Genomic DNA, 26,808 nt, shown 5'->3' on the forward strand with positions numbered 1-26,808 from the left:
CTATTGTTCAACACAGTACTAGAAGTCGTAGACTCAGCAATCACACAACGTAAAGAAATAAGAGGCATCCAAACTGGAAAAGAAGAAGGCAAACTTCCACTCTCTGCATATAACATGATAATCTATGTGGAAAACCCACAAAACTGCACTCCAAAATTGCTAAAACTCATACAGCAATTCAGCAACATGGCAGAATACAAAACCAATGCAAGAACTCAGCTGCATTTCTATAGACTAACAATGAGTCAGAAGAGAAATCAAGGAATCGACCCGAATTACAATTGCACCAAAAACCATAATATATCTAGGAATAAACCCCACCAAAGAGGTAAAGGATCTGTACTCTAAAAACTATAGGACACTTATGAAAGAAAATGAAGAAGACACAAAGAAATGAAAAAACATGCCACATTCTTGGACTGGAAGAATAAATATTGTTAAAATGTCTATGCTACCCAGAGCAATCTACACATTCAATGTAATCCCTGTCAAATACCATGGACATTTTTCACAGAGTTTTCACGTCTTCAAAGGAAAGGGAAACAAAAGTAAAAATTAATTATTGGGACTTCATCAAGATAAAAAGCTTCTGCACAGCAAAGGAAACTGTCAACACAACTAAAAGGCAACCTACACAATGGGAAAAGATATTTCCAAATGACATATCATATAAAGGGCTAGCATCCAAAATCTATAAGGAACTTACCAAACTCAACACCCAAAAAACACAGTCCAGTCAAGAAATGGGCAGAAGACATGAAAAGACATTTCTCCAAAGAAGACCTACACATGGCCAACAAGCACATGAGAAAATGCTCCGCATCACTTGCCATCAGGGAAATACAAATCAAAACCACAATGAGATACCACCTCACACCAGTGAGAATGGGGAAAATTAACAAGACAGGAAACAAATGTTGGCAAGGATGTGGAGAAAAGGGAACCCTCTTTCACTGCAGGGAATACAAAATTGTACAGCTATCTGGAAAACAGTAAGGAGGTTCCTCCAAGAAGCTAAAAATAGAGTCATCCTATCACATAGCAATTGCACTACTGGGGATTTACCCCAAAGATACAGATATAGTGAAACAAAGGGGCACCCGCACTCCAATGTTCATAGCAGCAATGTCCATAATAGCCAAACTGTAGAAGGAGCCGAGACATCCCTCGACAGATGAATGGATAAAGAAGATGTGGTATACATATGCAATCAAATATTACTCAGCCATAAGGAAGGATGAATACCTACCATTTATATCGACATGGATGGTTCTGGAGGGCATTATGCTAAGTGAAATAAGTCAATTGGAGGAAGACAAGTATTAAACAGTTTCTCTCATATGTGGAATATAAGAAATAGTGCAAGAGACCATAAGAGAAGGAGAGGAGACTGAATGGGGAAAATCAGAGAGGGACACAAACCATGAGAGATTATTAAGTCTGGGAAACAAACTGAAGGTTGCTAAAGGGGAGGTGGGGGAGGATTGGGTAACTGGGTGATAGGCATTAAGAAGGGCCCCGTGATGTGATGAGCACTGGGTATTATACTGTATGTTGACAAACTGAATTTAAATAAATAAAGTGTTTTTAATAGTGAAAAATACTTCACATTCTCATTACTATAGGATCACAGTGTGTTAGAAATCGTAAAGGCGTTCATTTCCACCTCAAATTCTTCACAGTTTTTTACTGCTTCTGCCTTATAACCCCATTCCTTCACTTAATTAGAATCCTTCCTCATAGATCACCTTCTTAAATTTGCACTCCCTATTTATTCTCTTACTTACTACCTGAAAGTACATATTTCATATTTGATTAAAATTTCTCAACTGTACTATAATATAAGCTTCCTGAGAGAGGGATCTTGTTATTCTTGTTTACTGCTGCTGTGTCTCCAGACCCCATTAAGTCTGCCTCAGACACAGAATATAATCCAATATAAATTCTTGAATTCATGAATGCGTAAGAAGAGAATATCTTCATGTTCTTACCTGTAATGTCTTACCAAGGCCCATGCAGTGTGCTAGAATGCATCCCGAACCTGGAGATTTCTTTGTTTTTTTTACAGACTCACAGCAGCAATCCCACATAAACTGAACACCTAAAAGTGACATATTCATTAAGTTTAAAGATCCAAGTTAAAAATATTCCTTCATAAATGTATCAAAAACATAACTAAAACATTAAGAAATAGAATTTAACAATGAGATAAAGAATCTCATAAATATATATGAGATTACTTACTAAGGTTAATTGCCAAAAAAATAAAAAAAGACAGTAAACTGAAGTATACAACAGGGTGACTTTCTTTCATTCATCTTATCTATTACAGCAAACCTTCATTCCCTGGGACAATCCAAAGAAACCTGAATAATCTAAAATAGAAACATGATCTATAATTTTATCTAATTTATAGATTCCTATCAAATATTCTTTCAAGTTTATTGGGCTGATTAGTAAAACAACCCAGGAGATAATTTATTATCTCTCCCTTTATTCAACAGTAAAGACTAACCAAGAAAAGGGGCTCACTACGCAAGGAGTAGAGCTGTCGAACTTCCCTTATGAATTCATTCACATACACACTCAAAACTGACTTACTGATTCCACTTTAACAAAACAAGAATAGGGATAATTTGGTATCCTCCCAAATACCAATGTTAGAATACTATTAACAAGCATACTAGGGATCCCTGGGTGGCGCAGCGGTTTGGCGCCTGCCTTTGGCCCAGGGCGCGATCCTGGAGACCTGGATCGAATCCCACGTCAGGCTCCCAGTGCATGGAGCCTGCTTCTCCCTCTGCCTATGTCTCTGCCTCTCTCTCTCTCTGTGTGTGTGACTATCATAAATAAATAAAAATTAAAAATAATTAAAAAAAAAAAAAACAACAAGCATACTCAAAAATGTTGAAAGAGGATTTCCTAAAGAAGGCTTTTAGCTAATGGTGGTACCTCTACCTGCCCTGCACCTGCACTGCACCTGCCCTTACCCAATCATTGTAGACTATGTGAAATGCGCTTGCTATATATACCCATTTGTAAAGGGCACTTACTTATTTCCCCTTCTATAACACTCATTTTCTTTGCACTGAATTGTGTCTCCTCATTAATTTATGAGCTCTATAGGGGGGTGGGTTCACGTTTGTTTTGCTCACAAATGTGCTTCTAGTGCTTAGCAGAATGAGAGGCACACAGGAAACACCAAATATTGGTAAAACTTAATTAAAAACGATTTAATCATGGGGCACCTGACTCGGTTAAGCTTCTGACTCTTGATGTCAGCTCTAGTTTTGATCTTAGGGTTGTAAGTTCAAGCCCCACTGAGCTCTACACTGGACATGGTGCCTACTTTAAAAATGCTTTACTTATACAATTGTTTCTTACCATCTACTTGATGTGGTTTCAATTTGATGACCATATTTCTATGAACCTGCACTAAAGGTTCTTTGGTTTCTTCATCTTCATCTAAAACCAACTTGGTTGTTATTGGACACTTGGTGGGTGAAGCATCTTCAATTTCTATCACCTACAATAAAGGGAATTACAGTTAACTAACTCACAGAAATCTTTCAAGCAACGTTGAAGTAGTACTATTACTAAGGGAAATTTTCCAAAATAGAGACACATCTACTTACACACCATATATCCAATACTTTGGCTCAATAAGATCACAATAGATCACAGGTTAAAACATGTTTTTCAAAACTAAATACTTGTACAAGACTTTGAGCCACTGTGGAAATATCAGTAATTTAGTTCATTAGTTCTCATCCAATATATACTAACACACATGATAGGAAAAGCTGTGGGAAAAAAAACAGTGCACTAAAATAACCTTTAGTACCATCCTACAAATTTGAATGAACAAATGGATCCCAACCAAGGATGTTTCTATTTTTCTAGAAGACATCTGAAAATGTGCAAGGGCACTTTAAGGTTCTCAGAAAGACTCATCAGGACTGGTATTTAATGTAAGCAGAAAGAAGGTAAATAGAGATGTTCAAAAATATAAAAGACAATCTCAAACAAGAACTGTTCCACCCAAAATGCCAAATGAATCCCACTATAAAACAGTGTAAATAAGTGTTGTGAAAGGGAATAATATTCAGAAACACTGGTTTGAGAGACAGAGACTCAAAAAACACGACAACATAAAATATCTTCTAACTGCAAAAGGGAAACAATTATCTAAATTTAGTTTCTTGTTAAAAGAAAGTTTAGGCAATCTAGAAGAAATGGACGCATTCCTGGAAAGCCACAAACTACCAAAACTGGAACAGGAAGAAATAGAAAACCTGAACGGGCCAATAACCAGGGAGGAAATTGAAGGAGTCATCAAAAACCTCCCAAGACACAAAAGTCCAGGGCCAGATGGCTTCCCAGGGAAATTCTATCAAACGTTTAAGAAGAAACCATACCTATTCTACTAAACCTGTTCGGAAAGACAGAAAGAGATGGAGTACTTCCAAATTCGTTCTATGAGGCCAGCATCACCTTAATTCCAAAACCAGACAAAGACCCCACCAAAAAGGAGAATTACAGACCAATATTCCTGATGAACATGGATGCAAAAATTCTCAACAAGGTACTAGCCAATAGGATCCAACAATACATCAAGAAAATTATTCACCATGACCAAGTAGGATTTATACCTGGGACACAAGGCTGGTTCAACACTCGTGAAACAATCAATGTGATTCATCATATCAGCAAGAGAAAAACCAAGAACCATGATCCTCTCATTAGATGCAGAGAAAGCATTTGACAAAAGACAGCATCCATTCCTGATCAAAACTCTTCAGAGTGCAGGGATAGAGCGAACATTCCTCAACATCTTAAAAGCCATCTACGAAAAGCCCACAGCAAATATCATTCTCAATGGGGAAGCACTGGGAGCCTTTCCCCTAAGATCAGGAACAAGACAGGGATGTCTACTCTCACCACTGCTATTCAACATAGTACTGGAAGTCCTCGCCTCAGCAATCAGACAACAAAAAGACATTAAAGGCATTCAAATTGGCAAAGAAGTCAAACTCTCCCTCTTCGCCGATGACATGATACTCTACGTAGAAAACCCAAAAGCCTCCACCCCAAGATTGCTTGAACTCATACAGCAATTTGGTAGCGTGGCAGGATACAAAGTCAATGCCCAGAAATCAATGGCGTTTCTATACACTAACAATGAGACTGAAGAAAGAGAATTAAGGAGTCAATCCCATTTTCAATTGCACCCAAAAGCATAAGATACCTAGGAATAAACCTAACGAAAGAGGTGAAGGATCTATACCCTAAAAACTATAGAACACATCTGAAAGAAATGGAGGAAGACTCAAAGAGATGGAAAAATATTCCTGGCTCATGGATTGGCAGAATTAATATTGTGAAAATGTCAATGTTACCCAGGGCAATTTACACGTTTAATGCAATCCCTATCAAAATACCATGGACTTTCTTCAGAGAGTTGGAACAAATTATTTTAAGATTTGTATGGAATCAGAAAAGACCCCGAATAGCCAGGGGAATTTTAAAAAAGAAAACCATATCTGGGAGCATCACAATGCCAGATTTCAGGTTGTATTACAAAGCTGTGGTCATCAAGACATTGTGGTACTGGCACAAAAACAGACACATAGATCAATGGAACAGAATAGAGAACCCAGAAGTGGACCCTGAACTTTATGGTCAACTAATATTCGATAAAGGAGGAAAGACTATCCATTGGAAGACATACAGTCTCTTCAATAAATGGTGCTGGGAAAACTGGACATCCACATGCAGAAGAATGAAACTAGACCACTCTCTTGCACCATACACAAAGATAAACTCAAAATGGATGAAAGATCTAAATGTGAGACAGGATTCCATCAAAATCCTAGAGGAGAACACAAGCAACACCATTTTTGAGCTCGGCCACAGTAACTTCTTGCAAGATACATCCATGAAGGGAAAAGAAACAAAAGCAAAAATGAACTATTGGGACTTCATCAAGATAAGAAGCTTTTGCACAGCAAAGGATACAGTCAACAAAACTAAAAGACAACCTACAGAATGGGAGAAGATATTTGCAAATGACATATCCGATAAAGGGCTAGTTTCCAAGATCTATAAAGAACTTATTAAACTCAACACCAAAGAAACAAACAATCCAATCATGAAATGGGCAAAAGTCATGAAGAGAAATCTCAGAGGAAGACATGGACATGGCCAACATGCACGTGAGAAAATGCTCTGCATCACTTGCCATCAGGGAAATACAAATCAAAACCACAATGAGATACCACCTCACACCAGTGAGAATGGGGAAAATTAACAAGGCAGGAAACCACAAATGTTGGAGAGGATGTGGAGAAAAGGGAACCCTCTTACACTGTTGGTTGGAATGTGAACTGGTGGAGCCACTCTGGAAAACTGTGTGGAGGTTCCTCAAAGAGTTAAAAATAGACCTGCCCTACGACCCAGCAATTGCACTGTTGGGGATTTACCCCAAAGATACAGATGCAGTGAAATGCCGGGATACCTGCACCCCAATGTTTCTAGCAGCAATGTCCACAATAGCCAAACTGTGGAAGGAACCTCGGTGTCCATCGAAAGATGAATGGATAAAGAAGATGTGGTTTATGTATATAATGGAATATTACTCAGCCATTAGAAACGACAAATACCCACCACTTGCTTCAACGTGGATGGAACTGGAGGGTATTATGCTGGGTGAAGTAAGTCAATCGGAGAAGGACAAACAGTGTATGTTCTCATTCATTTGGGGAATATAAATAATAGTGAAAGGGAACAGAAGGGAAGGGAGAAGAAATGTGTGGGAAATATCAGAAAGGGAGACAGAACATAAAGACTTCTAACTCTGGGAAATGAACTAGGGGTGGCGGAAGGGGAGGAGGGCGGGGGATGGGGGTGAATGGGTGACGGGCACTGAAGGGGGCACTTGATGGGATGAGCACTAGGTGTTATTCTGTATGTTGGTAAATTGAACACCAATAAAAAATAAATTTATTATAAAAACAAAACAAAATAAAAAATAAAGTTTAAAAAGATAATAAATAAATAAATAAGATATGAATATACATATCTGTGTACATTTTTTACTGTCTTATCCCTATGTCTATCCATTACATACTACACCCAAGAACTGTATAAGATAGGTACAAATATTCCCATTTTACAAATAAAAAGTCAAAGACACAGAAGTTAAATAACTTACACAAGGACATACAACGATTAAATATCACAATAACTAAGATACCCAGAGTGTCATGCACTATGGAGTACTTGATCTTAACCACTACACACTACTACTTTAATGAAGAAATGCTTGTATAAACAAATATTTTTATGGTTCCATGAAAATCAATAAAGATTCATGATTTTATTTTTTATAAGATTCATGATTTTAATATTACAGACATTACGATAATGAAGGAATAAAATTTACCAAGTATTTTCTTTCTTATTTAAAACTGAACCTATGGATTACATAATATTCACCATGGAAATTTTCAAATGTAAAAAAGTAGTAGACAGAATAGCATAATAAACCCTGCTACCCATTATCCAGTTTCAAATATTATCAACTTCTGGTCAATTTGTTTTCACTGACAGCTTCCTACTCATCATCCAACTCCTCAGATCCCACAAGTGATTTTGAAGCAAACCTGAGAAAGCATGGAGTTCCATCTTAAATGTTTTCAACGTCTACTTAAAAGGAAATTCTCTGTTTAAACCATAACTGCATTATCATTATTGCATGCAAAAAAATAAAACATCACAAATCTGTGATAAATTACCTGAATAGATACTGCACTTACATAAAAATAGACAAATCAAGATTAATAATAGGTGACACCATAGTGGAGTATAAATACCACAGGCCATTTAGATTCAAACTCCATTTTCACAAGTTACTTAAACCCTCTTAGCTTCAGTTTTTTTCATCTACTAACTGGGAAAGATTATAAACAGCCCTCATGAAGTTGTTGTGGAGATTGAATAAAACAATGCATGCAAAGTAACTGACACAGACTAACTATTCACTAAGTTTTTATTATACCCTTCCGTGGATGTGTCCAAGATTCCTATCACTGGGTTAAGTCCATAATTCAAAATGGAAAATTCCCTGAATGTCTTGTCCTTTTAGCAAGGTGTAGCGCCTGCAATCCTAAAATGGTCTCTAAGATCCCATCCTCTGGAGTAAACATCCTGTATTGTCTGATCGCTCTGAGTACGGTTGAGATCTGTAAATATGATAGGGTGTCATTCCCATAATTGAGTTAGTAATCAGTTGGGTTTGTTTTAATCAAAAATAGGATTCTCCTAGTAGGGCCTGACCTAATCAAGATGTGCCCTTTAATAGACTGAAGTGTAAGAAATACTCTCTTACTAGTCTCGAAGCCATGTTGTGGAGAGAAGTATCTAGGAGCTAAGGACGTCAATGCTACAACTACAAAAAATTGAATTCTGACAAGAAGAGACCTTAAAAAGTATACAAAGTCTTATATGAAAATCTGAGCTCTGGCTAACAACTTAATTTCTACTCAGACACTGAGCAGGTGACCCAGTAGAGCCATACTCAGTTAAGCCACTCTGAAATTCTTGATTTACAGGACTATAAGATAATAATATTGTCTTAAGAGGCTAAGTTTGTGGTAATATTTTAACATATAACTAGAAAATTAATACACAAAGCTTTAATTAAGACTTTGGAAACAGGCACCTGGGGTGGCTCAGTAGTTGAGCACCTGCCTTTGGCTCAGGTTGTGATCCCAGAGTCCCGGGATTGAGTTCCGCAGGCTCCTTGCAGGGAGCCTGCTTCTCCTTCTGCCTAAGTCTCTGCCTCTCTCATGCATAAATAAAATCTTGGGGTTATTTGTCCTTGGCAAGTCAAGTTCCAAATGACCTTTAAAAAAAAAGACTTTGAATCACTATGTTCATTAATGATTTGCACATTTTTGTTTTTTAAGTACTGTCCTTGGATTGGGGATTAGTGCATCTTCATCCTGAATGCAGGAGGAGAAAATCTATCTTTTTTTTACCATTGTATTTTTTTTCACCATCAAAATTGTAGTCTTTATTCCTCATCCCTTATTTCCCCAAACCCCCCTGCCCACCTCCCCTATGGTAACCATCAGTTTGTTCTCTATAGTTACGAGTCTGTTTCTTGATTTGTCTCTTTTTTTTCTTTGCTCATTTGTTTTGTTTCTTAAATTTGACATATGCGTGAGATCATATAGTATTGGCCTCTAAATGACTTATTTCAATCAGCATTATACTCTCTATCCCTAGCCATGTTGTTGCAAATGGCAAGAGTTCATTCTTTTTATGGCTGAATTTTATATATGTATATATAAAACAATTTGCCTTATCCATTCATCTGTCGATGGACACTTGAGCTGCTTCCATAGTTTGGCTACTATAAATAATGCTGCTATAAACATAGGGGTGCATGTATCCCTCTCAATTAGTGCTTTTATATTTTGGGGGTAAATATCCAGTAGTGTGATTCCTAGATCATAGGGTAGCTCTATTTCTTATTTTTTGAGGAATTTCCATACTGTTTTTCAAAATGGCTTCACCAATTTGCATTCCCACCAACAAACAGCACAAGGAGGTTCATTATTCTCCACATTCTCATGAACACTTATTGTTTCTTGTGTTTTTCATCTTAGCCATTCTGACAGGTGTGAGGTGGTATCTCATTGTAGTTTTTAATGTACATTTTCCTGATGATCATTGATGTTGAGAATACTATCATGTAAAGTTATTCAATCACTACACTGTATACCTGAAACTAAATTAAAACACTGTATATCAACTATACCTAAATAAAAATACAAAAGGGATTTAACAATCAATAGTATGAGCATATGGAATAATCAACAAACATGAAGGTGGCAACTGAAATTATCAACCTATGGAGCAGAAAGAAAAAAGAACGGAGAAAAATAAAAGACTAAGGGACTTGTGGAATACCATCAAGTGCACTGACATATACATGAGAGTCAAAGAAGAGAATGAGAAAGGGGCAGAAAGTTTACTTGAGGAAATACTGGCCCAAAGCTCCACAAAAGTGAGTAAAGACTCGAATCTGCAAATCCAAGGAATGCAACAAACTAGAAATGAGATAAACTAAAAGAGACCCAGACTGAGCACATTATAATCAAAGTTTTGAAGGCACAGCAAGGAGAATCTTGAAAGTAGCAAGCGAGAAGTAACTTGTCAGATACAAGGATCATCAATAACATTATCAGCTGACTCTGCATAAGACACTTGGAGGCTAAAAGGTAGTATGATAATTTTTTAAAGATTTATTTATTTATTTGAGTGGGAGGGAGAGCACAAAAGTGAGAGAAAGAGTGCAGAGGGGAGGGGCAGAGGAAGGAATAGTCTTAAGCAGACTGCCTGCAGAGCACAGAGCCCAATGTAGGACTCAATTTCACGACCCTTAGGTCACAACCTGAGCCAAAACCAATAATCAGACATTTAACCGACTTTGCCATCCAGGCAACCCAGTAATATATTTTAAAGTTTTCAAATAAAATAACTGTCAGCTGAGAAATTTATATAAAACAAAATATCCTTCAAAAAAGAGGGAAAAAAATGGAAATACTCCTAAATTGAGGGAGTTAATTAAAACTAAACAAGAAATACTAAAGGAAAGTGTTCAGTTAAAATGAAATGATGTTATATAGTAACTCAAAGATGTATAAAGAAATAAATAAAGGGCAGCCTGGGTGGCTCAGCAGTTTAGCACTGCCTTTGGCCCAGGGTGTAATCCTGGAGTCCCGGGATCAAGTCCCACATTGGGTTCCCTGCAAGGGGCCTGCTACTCCCTCTGCCTGTGTCTCTGCCTCTCTCTCTCTCTCTGTGTGTGTGTGTGTGTGTGTGTGTGTGTGTGTGTGTGTTTCTCATGAGTAAATAAATAAAATCCTTAAAAAAAAGAAAGAAAGAAAGAAATATGGAAAGGGCAAATATGAAACCCACTATTGTTGCAATTTTGGCTTGTAACTCTAGGCTTGCTCTCTACGCATTTAAAAAGACAAAAGCATAAAAGATAATTAGAAATATATGTTATTGGGCATAAAATATATCAAAATGTAATTTGTGACATGAATAATATACAAGCGGGGAATAGAGCTGTATTATTTTGTATATGATTTAACTAATTTCATATCAATTCAAACTATATCACTATGACTTTAGGATGTTGTATTTAACCCCATGGTAACCACAAAGAAAGTATCTAATGATTATGTACAAAAATGAGATGGGAATCAAAACATCTCTGTTTTAAAAAGTCAACTAAACAAAAACAGAAGGCATCAGTGGAGAAAATGATGGAAAAAAAGCAGTAAGCCATACAAAAGGTATCAAAGTGGTGGAAGTAAATTATTACTCATCTATTACTTAAAATAGAAATGGATTAAATTCTCAATTAAAAGGCATGAATTAAAAGATGAAGTAAATACTGGTTATCTACAAAAGACTCAATATGGATCAAAAGACAGAAACAGGCTGAAAATGAAAGCATGATAAAAGATATTCCATGAAAACCATAACTAAGAAGGCATGGGTGACTATGTAGACATCAGACAAATCTTGACTTTAAGTCAAGAAACTATTATAACTGTCAAAAAGATACTGTATATTGATAAAAGAGTCAATTAATCAAGAAGATATAAGACTCATAAACATATAGGCACCAACAACAGAGCCCTAGGATATATGAAACAAATACTGACAGAATTAAAAGGAGTTCTTTTTTTTTTTTTTTTTTAAAGATTTTATTTATTTATTCTTGAGAGATAGAAGGAGAGACAGAGCCAGAGACACAGGCAGAGGGAGAAGCAGGCTCCATGCACCGGGAGCCCGACGTGGGATTCGATCCCGGGCCTCCAGGATCGCGCCCTGGGCCAAAGGCAGGCGCCAAACCGCTGCGCCACCCAGGGATCCCTAAAAGGAGTTCTATAATAATAGTTTGGAGACATCAACACTCTACTTTCAAAAATGCATAAAGCAAGAGAAAAAAGATCAATAAGAAAATAGAAAACCTGAACAACACTATAAAACAATCTACCAAAACAGACATATATGTAACACTCACACAACAGGTTACAGATTTTCACCAAGTGCATGTGAAACATTCTGAAGGACAGACCACATGATGGGGCACAGAACAAGCCTTAAAAATTTTAAAGGACTGAAATCATAAAAAGTATCTTTTCTACTCACAACTGAAAGAAGTAGAAAAAGAAGAGCAAACTAAACCCAAACTAGTGAATGATAGGAAATAAAAAAGATTAGAGTAGACAAGTAAAACATACACTAGGGGAAAAAAGAAGATCAATATAATCAAAAGTTGGTTCTTCAAAAAGTAAAATATTCATAAACCTTAGATTGACTAAGATAAAAAGAGAGGATGGAAATTACTATAATCTGAAATAAAACTGGGACATTACTAGCACAATTTTATAGAAAAGGAGATATGAAAAATACAACAAAATAAATAACCTAGACGAAATAGAAAAACTTCTAGAAACACAATCTACCAGAAGAAACTTATGAAGGAGGGCAAAATCTATACAGACCACTAAACCAGTAAGAACATTCAATCTGTAATAAAGAAAGAAAAGAAAAGAAAAGAAAAGAAAAGAAAAGAAAAGAAAAGAAAAGAAAAGAAAAGAAGCCAGGAGTCCCTATTCTATCTGGTCTTATTCTTTTCAACAAAGAATAAGACAAGATAGCTTCACTGATGAATTCTACCAAATATTTTTAAAATAATGCCAATCTTTTTCAAACTGTTCAATGAAGCGGAAAAGGAGTGAACACTCTGGAATTCACTAAGTAAAATCAGCAATAAACTAATTTGAAATCGTGATAAACTCTAAGAAAACTATAGATTCTGTATGAATACAGATTAAAAAATCCTCAAGAAAATTCTAGCAAACCAAATTCAGCAGCATATTACCATGATTGCCCAAAGTAACAAAAGGAAAAACCTTCATGACAGGATTTGGAAATGATGTCTTCAGTATGACACCAAAACCACAGGCAATGAAAGCAAAAAATAGATAAATTGGACTTCATCAAATTTTATAACTTTTATGCTATGGACACTTATCAATAAATTTAAAGGTAATCCACAAAATTGGAGAAATATTTGCAAATCACATATATGACAAGGGATTAATATCCAGAATATAAAAAGAACAAATGTGCCATCATATGACTGTTTTCTGGGACAAGCTGGCATTAGACACAGTGCAGAGACCCTCCCATAGAGGACTAGTGTGAATCCATGCCATGGGGGTCTATGAAGTGTGGGACTTTGAAACACAGCTGTGCCTGTAACAAAACACAGGAGTCCTGTACCGCCTTGCAGGCAAACAGCTCAGTCAAGGAAAGGGTGAAGATGAGGACCTGAGAGAAGCCAGGGACAAAACAGGGGTGACTGAGCATATGTGAAGGCTTCCTGAAGAATGGCAGAGGCAAATTTTCCACTCCTCAAACAAGAAAAATAGGAGGAAGCCATTTTCACTCCATACCCACACACAATTATGACCTCAATGAGCTAAACAGTGCCACCAAATCCATAAGAGAGCTGCCATATGAACCCCGGCCCACTGCACCCTGCAGGTGGATCTCCGCTAAAGTAAATCCACCTAAAAACCAGAGCAGCAGGCCCTTCCCGAAGCAGATTAACACAAACCTCTCCTCAGCAAATCTACTTATTAAAGAGTGCTTGAGGCTTTGGATGCAGGGGAAACAGAATCTAGCTTCCTTTGGGTTTCTTTTTTTTTTTTCTTTTCTTCTTCTTTTTTTTTTTTTTTTGGTTTTGCTTTTGTTTTTGTTTTCTTTCTGGTTTTTTTGGGGTATAGAAAGAACAAATTTTTTATTTAATTTCTTTTTTTTTTCTTTTTTTTTTCTTTTTTTTTTAATTAATTTTTATTGGTGTTCAATTTACCAACATACAGAAAAACACCCAGTGCTCATCCCGTCAAGTGTTTTATTTAATTTCTTAAATGTTGGGGATCCCTGGGTGGCTCAGCAGTTTCGCGCCTGCCTTCAGTCCAGGGCGTGATACTGGAGTCCCAGAATTAAGTCCCACATTGGGTTCCCTGCATGGAGCCTGCTCCTCCTCTCTCTCTCTCTCTCTCTCTCTCTCTGTCTGTCTCTCATGAATAAATAAATAAAATCTTTTAAAAAAAGCAAGACCCATCTACATACTGCAAACAAAATACTAATTTTAGATTTAAAGACATCTGCAGGGAAGCCCTGGTGGCTCAGCGGTTTAGTGCCACCTTCAGTCCAGGGCCTGATTCTGGAGACCTTGGATCGAGTCCCACATCGGGCTCCCTGCATGGAGCCTGCTTCTCCCTCTGCCTGTGTCTCTGCTTCCCTCTCTCTGTGTTTCTCATGAATAAATAAATAAAATCTTTAAAAAAAAAAAAAGACATCTGCAGATTGAAAGTGAGGGGATAAACAACCATCAATCATCTGAATGGACACCAAAAAAAAGCAATAGTAGACATACTTACATCAAACAAACTAGATTATAAGCTAAAGAATGTAAAAAGAGAAGAAGGACATTATATCATAGTGAAGGGCTCTATCAATCAAGAAGATCAAAAAATTGTAAATATTTAAATACTCAACTTGGGAGCACCCAAATATATAAATCAATTAATAACATAAAAAATCATTGATAATAATACAAAAGTAGTAAGGGATTATAGTACCACACATACAGCAACAGAAAGGTCATCTAAGCAGAAAATCAACAAGGAAATCATGGCTTTCAATGACACACAGGACCAGATGGACTTAACAGATTTATTCAGAACATTCCATTCCAAAGCAACAGAACACACAGAACATTCTCCACAATAGATCACATACTGGGTCACAATCAGCCCTAAACAAGTACAAAAAAAAACGGAGATCATACCATGCATATTTTCAGACCACAGTACTATGAATTTTGAAGTGAACCACAAGAAAAAAATTGGAAAGATGACAAATACATGGAGGTTAAAACATCCTACTAAAGAATGAATATTGGTTTAAGGAGGAAATAAAAGAAGAAATTAAAAACTACATGAAAGCAAATGAAATTGAAAGCACAACAGCCCAATAACCTTTGGGATGCGGCAAAGGCATTCCTAACAGGGAACTACATGCAATATAAGGCAACCTCAAGAAGCAAGAAAAGCCTCAAATGCACAACCTAACCTTACACTAAAGGAAAAAGAACAGCAAATAAAGCATAAAGCCATCAAAAGAAGGGAAATAATAAAGATTAGAGCAAAAATAAATGATATAGATACAAACAAAACCAGTACAACAGATAAATGAAACTAAAAGCTGGTTCTTGGAAAGAAGAAATTGATAAATCCCTAGCCAGAATTATCAAAAAGAGAAAAGACCCAATTACATAAAATCACAAATGAAAGGGGAAAGAAAACAATCAATACCACAGAAATACTAATAATTCTAAGAGAATATTATAAATAATTATTTACCAACAAACTGTGCAATCTGGAAGAAATGGGCAAATTCCTATAAACATACAAACTATCAAAACAGAAACAGAAAGATAAAGAAAATTTGAACAGAATTATAACCAGCAAAGAAAATGAATCAGTAATTGAAACTCCCCCCAGTAAACCAAAGTCCAGGGCCAGATGGCTTCCCAAAGGAATTCTAACAGATAATTAAAGAAGAATTAATACTACTACTATACTAGTACTCTATAATATTATATAAACTATTCTTGTTAAAAAAAATAAAAAATAAACTATTCTTATTAGTTAATATTAACACTAATAGTAAATAATAATATTGATGGTTTATTCTTAAAGCTATTATAATGTAACATGATTATATACAATATATAATTAATAATATTCTTATCAAACTGTTCCAAGAAATAGAAACAGAAGGAAAATTACCAAACTCATTCTACAAAGGCAGCATTACCTTGATTCCAAAAGTCAAAGATTCCACTAAAAAGGAGAATCAGGAGCCAATACCCCTAATGAACATGGATGTAAAAATGTTCAATAGGATACTAGCAAATCAAATTCAACAGCTTATGAAAAGGATCATTCACCATAATCAGGTGGATTAATTCCTGAGCTACAAGGGTGGTTCAATATTCATAAACCGATCAAAGTGCTACACTACAATAATAAAAGAAAGGATAAGAACCATATGATGCTCTCAACAGATGCAGAAAAAGCATCTGACAAATTACAGTGTCCATTCTTGATAAAAATCCTCAACAAAGCAGGGATAGAGGGAACATACCTCAACATCAAAAAAGGCCATATATGAAAGACCCACAGCTAATATCATCTTCAATGAGGAAAAGCTGAGAGCCTTTTTTCTATGGTCAGGAACAAGACAGGGATGTCCACACTCACCATTACTATTTAACATAGTACTAGAAGACTTAGCCACAGCAATCAAACAACAAAGAATAATCAAAAGGCATTTAAATCATCAAAGTCAAACTTTCACTATTTGCAGATGACATGATACTCTATATAGGAAACCCAAAAGACTCCATCAAAAAATTGCTAGAATATATGAATTTGGCAAAGTTGCAGGACATAAAGTCAATGTACAAAAATCTGTTGCATTTCTATATACCAATAATGAAGCAGCAAAAAAAGAAATCAAGGAATAATGCCTTTTTACAACTGCATCCAAAACCATAGGATACCTAGGAATAAACCAAAAAAAAAAAAAAAAAGAGGTAAAAGATTTGTAATATGTAAACTAAGAAAACTAATGAAAGACATTGAATAGTACACAAAGAAATGGGAAAACATTGCATGCTCATGGACTGGAAGAGCAAACATTGTTAAAATGTTTATACTACCCAGAGTTCAAGATGGCAGAGGTGTAGGAGATCTTAGTTTCATCTGGTCCCAGCAATTCAGCTAGATAGCTATTAAATCATTCTGAACACCTGCAAACTCAACCAGAGATCTAAGAAAAGAATAGCTGCAACACTACAAATAGAAAAGCAACTACTTTTGGCAAGGTAGGAGGTGTGGAGAAGTGAATCTGATGTGATATATAGTTAGATAAACTGGACAGGCAGGGAGCCTTGTCAGCCAGCTACCAGAAAGTGATAAAGTAGTGGACCACAAAATCAGAAATTTTAGAAGTCCTTAAAGGCATTCAGGTGGTGAAGCAGGGGCAGAATCCTAGGCGGGACAGTGTGGTCTCAGGATCCTTGGGGTCACAGGAAGACCAGGGCGTGGGAGTGCTGAATGTGGCAGAGTTCCCAAGCATTGGTGTGAGAAAATCAGCTATCATCAATGAGCCCAGGAGTGGATTCTCACCGCGGAGTTCCCTTAAACCATGAACGGTGGCCTAGTCAGTGCAACCACTAGCCAAGCAGGGGCCCAGCAAGTGGCAGAACTGGGAAGATCCCCTCTTCTTCCGCCTGGAGCAGTGGTATGGCAGCACATCACAGGAGTCTGAAAGGGTGGGGAGTCCAAACGGGGACACATACCTGAGATAGAAATGCTAGGTCACAGGTTGTGTGAACACAGAGTGTGGAGGGAGACCAAGGAGACAGGCAACCAAGTTCCTACCACACCACACTTAACAGGACACCTCAACTGGAATTGGTGCCCCTCCAAAGTGGCTCCTGAGAGTGATGGCTCCTGGGGACAATGGTGGCTAACCTCAACCACCAGCACATCTACAACAGCCTCAGCCTGGCCACAACAGGAAGACATACAAAGGCAGCCCTTTCAAGAAACAGCCCTGGAGGGGCTAGTTCAGGTAAATAGTGAGGGCTGCACTTCTGGGCCCCAGAGGATGCCTTCTACATAAAGCCACTCCTTCAAGATCAAGAGCAGGAGCTATTTTACCTAATACATAAAAATAAAACCAAAGAGGAAAAAGAGACAGAAGAATGTGTTCCAAACAAAATAAAAAGAAAAAAACCTCAAAAAAAGAACAAAACAGATAAGCAATCTAGCTGATAAGAAGTTCAAAATAATGGTCATAAAAATGCTCATCAAATTCAGGAAAAGAATAGATACAGTAGGACTTCAAAAGAAAATATTTTGTAAAAACCAGTCAGAGCAAAATAATACAATAACTATTATTGTATACTTGATGAAAAAATTGAAGATGATATAAATATACAAAAAGATATACCATGCTCATGGATTGGAAGAATATGGTTAAAATGTCCAATGTCCATGCTACCAAAAGTGATCTAAAGACTTAATGCAATCTCTATCAAAATACCAAAAGCATTTTCTATAGAACTAAAACAAGGAATACTAAAATTTGTATATAATCACAAAAGATAGCCAAACTAATCTTGAGGAAAAAAACAACAAAACTAGAAGTACCTGCAAGTAGCACCAGATTTCAAACTATACTACTAAGCTAGAGTACTCAAAACAGTATGGTACTAGCACACACAAAAAAAAGATATATAGATCATTGGAATAGAAGTGAGAACTCAGGGCAGCCCGGGTGGCTCAGCAGTTTTAATGCCGCCTTCAGCCCAGGGTGTGATCCTGGAGCCCTGGGATCAAGTCCCACATTGGGTTCCCTGCATGGAGCCTGCTTCTCCCTCTGCCTGTGTCTCTGCCTCTCTCTCTCTCTCTGTGTGTATGTGTGTGTGTGTCTCGTGAATAAAATCTTAAAAAAAAAAAAACAAAAAAGTGAGAACTCAGAAGTAAATCCACACTTACACAATTAATCTACTATGAAGGATATAAGACTATACAATGGGAAAAAGATGTGCTGTTCAATAAATGTTATTGGGAAAACTAGATAGCTACATGAGAAACAATAAAACTAAACTACTTTCTTATACCCTACACAAAAACAGGCTCAAAATAAAGTTCTAAATGTAAAACATCAAACCATAAGATTCCTAAAAGAAAACATAGGCAGTAACTGCAAGACATAAGTCTTATAAATACCTTTTTGAATCTATCTCCTCAAGAAAGGGTAACAAAAAGTAAAAAGAAAGAACTGGGATTACATCAAACTAAAAAGCTTATGCACAGCGAAGGAAGATAGCAATAAAATGAATAGGCAACCTACTCAATGGGAGAAGATATTTACAAATGATATACCTGAAAAGGGGTTAGCATCTAAAATATATAAAGAATATATATAAATAATATAAAGAACTTATACAACATACACTCAGAATCAATCCGATTACAAAATGGACAGAGAACCTGAACCGGAACAGACATTTTACAAAGAAGATATATGCATGAAAAAAATGCTCAACATCACTCATCATCAGGGAAATGAAAATCAAAGCAAAAATTTGATATTACCTTACACCAATCAGAATGGCTAGTATCAAAAAGACAAGAAATAACAAGTGTTGGTGAGGATGTGGAAATAAGGGATGACTTGTGCACTACAATGTGAAAATAAAAATTGGTACAACTACTATGAGAAACAGTATGGAAGTTCCTCAAAATAATCAAATACAACTACCATACAATCCAGCTATTCCACATTTCATTTCTCGGTATTTATCTAAAGAAACTGAAAACACTAATTCCAAAAAAAGATATATGCACCTCTATGGTCAATGCAGTATTATTTACAATAGCCAAGATATGGAAACAACCTAAGTGTCCATCGATAGACAAATGAATAAAGATGTGCTATGTGTGCATTAGTCAGCGATAAGAATAAAACCTTCCCATTTGCAACAATATGGATGGACTTAGAGGGTATTATGCAAAGCGAAATAATTTAGAGAAAGACAAATACCATATGATTTCACTTATATGTAGAATCTATACACAAAATAAAATAGGAACACACTCAAACACAGAGAACAAACTGGTGGTTGCCAGAGGGGAAGGAGGTAGAGTGGATGAGTGAAGTGAAAGCAATCAAGAGGTACAAACTTGCAGTTATAAAATAAATAAGTCACAGGTAATTAAAGTACAATATAGGGAATATTATAAATAATATTGTAATAAAACTCTGGTGAACAGATGGCAACTAGAATTACACTGCTGATCATTTCATAATGTATATAAATGCCAAATATGTTGTTCACTTAAAACTAACATAATATTGTATGTCAACTATACTTCAATTAAAAAAGAGAAACTTAGGGGTGCCTGTGGCTCAGTCGATTAAGCATCTGACTCTTGATTTCAGCTCAGGTCATGATCTCAAGGTTGTGAGATCAAGCCCTGTGTTGGGCACTGCACTGAGCACAGAGCCTGCTTCAGATGTTCTCTCTCCTTCTCCCTTTGCACACACCCCCAACCAGTCACACATACTCTTTCTCTCTCTTAAAAAAAAAAAAGAGCAAGAGAGAAATTACATCCATTCATAATTTTAAAACAGAAATTATCGGGGATGCCTGGGTGGCTCAGTGGTTGAGCATCTGCCTTCAGCTCAGAGCATGATCCCAGGGTCCGGGATCAAGTCCCACATCGGGCTCCCTGCGTGGAGTCTATTTCTCCCTCTGCCTCTGTCTCTGCCTCTCTCTGTGTGTTTCTCGTGAATAAATAAATAAAATCTTTAATAAATAAATAAAACAGAAATTATCAATAGATTTGAAAGAAATTAGTAAAATTAGTAAACTAGTGATTATTTATGTATGGACATGATTATAAAGGTGGAAAATTATCAAGAATCTATAAAAGGGCTACCAGAACTAGTTAAGAGAATTTAGCTAAATCACAGAATACAAAGTCATTAAATCACTTGACATTTCATTTATCAGGACAACAGAAAACATGAACTACTTAGGGATAAATTTAGCAAAATATATGTTAGATTTGTACAACGAAAAGTATCAAACACTGCTAAGAGAAATCAAAGGAAAACTAAATAAATGGAGAGACATACTATATTCATGTAACAAGAGACAAATACTGCTAAGAGGTCACTGATATAAAGATCCAACACAATCCCAATAAAAGTTCCAGAAGGATTCTTATGAAAATTGGCAACATGATACTAAAATATAATTTATATGGAAATGGAAATAACAGTTAATAGCCCAAACAATTCTGAAAAAGTAGAACAAGGAACACCTGGGTGGCTCAGCAGTTGAGCACCTGCCCCTAGCTCGGGGTGTGATCCGCGGTCTCAGGATCAAGTCTCACATCAGGCTCCCCATGGAGAGCCTGCTTCTCCCTTTGCCTATGTCTCTGCCTTTCTCTCTGTGTGTCTTTCATGAATAAATAAAATCTTAAAAAAAAAGTAGAACAAAGTTGTAGGAGTATCTGATATCAAGATTTACTATAAAATATAAATTTATATTATCAAAGTATGTGTGGTTTTAGTTTAAGGATAGAAATATAGAGGAACTGATTCACAAATATGTGATAAGTTGATTTTTTTACAAAGATCCAAAGTAATTACATGGAGAAATAAGTCTTAAAACAAATAATGCTAGAATAACTTACTAGAATAAAATATAAATCTTCACCTATATGTCACATATAATTAACATGCTAAAATTAACATGAAAGAAATCACAAACTTAAACTGAAAAGTATATGATTTTGAGAAGAAATTCAGAGAGGAAAATATTTGCAACTTTGGGGTAAACCAAGATTTCTTAAATGGGACACACACGTGTGCAACAGAAAGAAAAGAAAAATTAAAACTGATAAGACTTCATCAAAGTTCAAAACTTCTGCTTTTTAAAGTTTTGAAAGATACCACTAAAGAAATAAAGAGAGAAGCCACAAAGGAAAAATATATATAAATCTGAAAAATTACTTGTATACAAAATAAAGATCATGACTAAATAAAAAGACAAAAACTCCTTGCACACAAAAAAAGAACAAAATATCTGAATGAACACATCACAAGGATATATAAATGGCCATTAACCCCATGAAAAGATGTTTAACCTTATTAGTCATCAGAAAAAATGCAAATTAAAGTAACAATGAAATAACACTACACATCTATTAAAATGGCTGAAATTTAAAAATAAAATAAAATAAAATAAAATGGCTGATATTTTTAAAACTGCCAATAACTAATATTGGTAGGACATGGAGAAATTGAATTCCCATATATTGCTGATGATAATTCAAATTGTTATAGCCACACCAGAAAACAAAGCCAATCATTAATCTAAATAGGATTATATATGTTATAGAAATTAAGTCAATAATTAATAACCTTCCAAAACAGCACCACTGGTGGGTTTACAGGTAAATTCAACAAACATTTAAGGAAGACATTATACCAATTTTCTACAATCTTTTTTAGAGGATAAATCAGAGAGAACACTTCCTAATTTAATATATCAGGCCATCACTACCCTAATACCAAGACATGATGTGAAACTACAAATCGGTATCTCCCATAATCATAGGTGCAAAAACCCTCAACAAACTGTTACCAAATAAAATCCAAAAATGTATTAAAAGAATTATACACCATAACCAAGTAGGATTTATCCCAGATATGCACTGGTTCAACATTCAAATATTTACATAATGCATCATTATCAACAGGCTTTAAAAATCACATGATCCTAACAACAGATGCAGCAAAAATCCAGCACCCATTCATGATAAAAATTCACAGTAAATGAGAAATAGAGGAGAACTTACACAACTTGATAAAGAGTACCTACAAAAATCCAACAGCTAACATAATACTAAATGGTGAGAACTATAATCTTTCACACTAAGGTCAAGTAAAGGCAAGGATATTCTCTCACTATTCCTTTTGAACACTGTACCAGAAATTTTAACTAATGCAACAAAAAAGAAAAGCAATTTTAAAAAGTACACAGATTGGGAAGGAAGAAATAAAACTCTTTGTTCACAGATGAAATGATCTCATATAGAGAAAATCCAAAAGAACTGATGAAAACAATCTAGAACTAATGATTACAGCAAGGATGCAGAATATAAGGTTAATATACAAAAGATAATTATTTTCCTATACACCAGCAACAAACAAATGGAATTTGAAATTAAACATGCACATACCATATGGCCCAGTAATACCACTCAAAGGTATTTTCCCAAGGGAAACAAAAACATCTTTCTACAAAAAGACTTGTATAAAGATATTTATAACAAATTGATCCATAAGCCAAAAATAACCCAAATGTTCATCAATTAGTGAATAACCTGTAGCCTATCCATACATTGGAATAGTACTCAACAAAGTACCTGAAACACATAGATAAATCTCAAAATTGTTAAACTGAAAATTACATAATATACTATGTGATTTCATTGATATGAAACTTTTAAAAAGGCAAATATAATCTACAGTGATAAAAGTAGATCACAGATTCCCTACAGCTAGGTATATGGGGTTGAGGACTGACCAAGAAATACTGATTAAACTTTTCTACATCTTAATTGTGGTAATGGCTACTTGGAAATATACCTTTGATAAAGTTCTCTGGTTGTGAACTTGATACAGGAAATACATCATACATAATTGGTGGCTATACAAAACTATATTAAATTTCTTGGGAAAGTTTACTTAAGCAAAACCATTGCAAGTGGCTCAAAATGGTGGAATGAAATAGTTCTTTACTGAAATGATATAATAGAACAGAAACGTTATAATCCCACAGGTTAAAAAAAAAAAGGAAGATCCTGGCAGAAACGAAATATCAACAGAGCTGTGAAAGCTAAAAGGCATATGGACAAATGTCAAATGACATAACAAAATAAGGCTGAAACTTATATTCCTGTAGTGAAGAAAACCAACAAGAATCACATATTTTATATTCCTCAGATGGTTAAGGAAAAGGAGGCACCAGTTAACACAAATAGTTCAGGAGAAGTGTGGAGTGAAAGCAGGAAAATTGGTTGAACAGTCAGACCTACCAGATCATCAAATTAGTCCGTTATTAAAGTGAGGTGACTAATCCACTTGAAAAATTCAGGGAAGTAAGGTGCATGGGAAAGTAAGTATCTAGGAAATAAGAGATCCAAAACAAGAGGTGGGTGAAGAAATTCCCAGAATAGTAAAAGTAGATAAAACAGACCAGATTAGAATGGGGGGAAAAGGCCCCAGGTGTCATTTCAGAAAAAAACTAAACTGATCAATCATCTGATGTATTAAAGTTACTGAGGAATTTTAGGATTTTACTAAATAGGAAATTCAGTAGTCAAAGATATACGGAAAATAAGACAAAAAAATCCAAAACATTATTAACTCTAGGGAAATAAAAAAAAAAGAATATACATACGAATGTAATCATTACATACTATATATATACACACACACACACACACACACACACACACATACGTGTGTGTGTATGAGATATACATGCAATATACACTATGCAGCCCTGCTGTGAATATTTACATAGTTACAGTCATGCAAACAGCGACAAATGATTGCACCAGAACTGTGGAATAACCATACTAAGAGAATGAAAGGAGGAAAGGGTCTGGCAGGCAGTATATGAAAACTAAATCCATAACTATCATATAATAATGGTATTATCTAAAACAGAAATAAAGAAATAGCATTATAAGCATATCAAACAAAAATATATAAGTAAATGCAAAGAATAACTAGAACTGAGTCATGACATGTGAGAAGAGTCTGGGCAAAACAGAAGACTATTGTTTTTTTTTTCAATGTAGCCTTATGGTAATACTTGATTTTTAAAAAGCACATATACTCAATTTAGTAAACCAAAAAATTAATTAGAAAATAAACATTATAAAAAAATAAAAGTACCTGAAACATGTTAATATATATGTAAATTATGTGAAATAAAAGGGAGAGGAAAATACAGCATATACCACATCCAGTGACAGCAGTTATATGAAACGCATGTATGTATACTGATAGGATCAGAAGAAGAAAATGATAAATAGAACTTTAATGTCTATTTATCAAATGCTATTGTTTAAATTTTAAAAATAAAATTTAAATAACATCACAAAGAGAGACAACCTCTTTTAGAAGTACCTCTAGGTAAGACGCAAGAGGTATATATTACCACCCATAAGTTTTATTGCCAAAAAAGAACTAAATCTAAATCTGATCAGAACTCTATATCTAACAGTTTATAGGACATATTGGAGAGCCAGTGAAAATACACCATAGGAATGTGACCAACAAAGCTCAAAATACAGGAAATTCTACACAAATAATCCAGCTTTTTAAACACATGTACTATAAGAAAGAAAAAATGCAAAACAGAAATCTTTATATTCAAAATAAAAATAGACTTATGAGGTATAACATCTAAAAGCAACATGACCTATAGCAAGACTTTCTTATTATCCTAATTCATACCAACTATTTTTAAAAACCACTAATATGTGGGTACCTGGGTGGCTCAGTTGGTTAAGCATTCAACTCTTGGTTTTGGCTCAGGTCATGATCTCAGGGTCATGACATGGAGCCCTGCAGCAGCTGCACCAGCTCTATGCTCAGCGGGGAGTCTGCTTGGGATTCTCTCGCTCCCTCTCCCTCTAGCCCTCCTCCCCCACCCCTGCCCTGTCTCTCTCAAATAAATAATAAATCTTTAAAAACCACTAATATGTTTGTGAGGAAAATGAAGGAATTTGGAATATTAACTAGATATTTGATGATACTATGAAATTAATAATAATTTTAAGTGTAAAATGGTACTATAATAATGTCAAAAGGGTCCTTATCTTTTGACAATATATTCTGACTATATATAGACAGAATGCATGATTTCTTAGACTTCTCTAAAATAATCTGAAGAGAATAGATAAAATAAACTGGCCATGTATTGGTAACTGTTGAAGCTGAGTTATATGGTACATGGAGATTTATAATACTCTGCTTGTACATGTGCTTGACATCTATCACAATAAAAAGTTTATTTAAATAAATCAAAATATTTTATGAATTTAAGCAATAATATTTAAACATTTTCTACCCCAGAAAAAACACACTTTGGTGATCACTCAAGAATCTCAAGCCTTTTTAAGTATCTAATTATATTAATATAGCCTAATGAAGATTTCTAAGTTGCATAAAATAGGGGTACCTGGATGGCCCAGTCAGTTAAGCAACCATTCTTTATTTTAGCTCAGGTCATGATCTCAGGCTCATGGGATCAAGCCCCAAGCTGGGCTCTATGCTCAGTGCAGAATCTGCTTGTCCCTCTCCATTTGCTCCCTCGTGGCATGCATATGCACACACACTCTCTCTATTTTTAAATAAATAAATATAATCTTTAAAAAGAAAAGCTGCATAAAATACTAATAGGGAAAAGCAACTATAATTAAAAATGTGATTACAACATGCTATTCTTAAAATACTAATATCTGTGTGTGTGTGTGAATCTATGAAAGACACATTTTTTGAAATTCTAAAAAACTGGTTTACCTCTCTCAATTTTTCCCGCTCACGTTCCCTCTCAGCAATACGTTTTCGCCTCTCTTCCTCTTCCTTAAGAGCATTTTGTGTCTCAGTTCTTAGTTTATCATCTTTAAGAATCTTTCTAATTTTCTTTCTGCCTTTTCCAGGAGACTTGGAATCATCATTTTCATCTTCTTCTTCTTCTTCTTCCTCTTCATCATTTTCTTTATCTTCTTCAGAATTACTCTATGGAATTTACATGACCAGAGGTAAATACCACAAAGTTGTCTAATTTACCCATTTCATATTCCAATAATTAATATACCAAGAAAAGGTAAAAGAAAACATAATTAAAAGCTTTAGAATTATACTTTGCAATAAAAAAGAACATTAAAAAACAACCCAGAAAAGGGGGCAAAGGAACAGGCAGATATGTCTCCAAAGAAGATACAGAAATATCCAATAATCATGTGAAAA

General features: G+C 35.4%; 1 protein-coding gene across 5 annotated transcripts in view; it reads right to left on the reverse strand.

Annotated features, from left to right (window-relative positions):
- The window catches only part of ATRX (ATRX chromatin remodeler), a 336,264-nt gene that overhangs the window by 145,392 nt on the left and 164,064 nt on the right, over positions 1-26,808 (reverse strand). For all 5 annotated transcript variants that reach the window (XM_041740565.1, XM_041740564.1, XM_041740562.1 and 2 more), the window contains 3 exons: positions 26,359-26,577; positions 3,385-3,526; positions 1,992-2,101 (listed from right to left, as the gene is read on the reverse strand). In XM_041740565.1, the coding sequence (XP_041596499.1) occupies positions 1,992-2,101; positions 3,385-3,526; positions 26,359-26,577 (471 nt within the window). The remainder of the gene's footprint in view (positions 1-1,991; positions 2,102-3,384; positions 3,527-26,358; positions 26,578-26,808) is intronic.

Source organism: Vulpes lagopus, chromosome X (genome assembly GCF_018345385.1).
Source record: "Vulpes lagopus strain Blue_001 chromosome X, ASM1834538v1, whole genome shotgun sequence".
NCBI classification, from domain to species: domain Eukaryota; kingdom Metazoa; phylum Chordata; class Mammalia; order Carnivora; family Canidae; genus Vulpes; species Vulpes lagopus.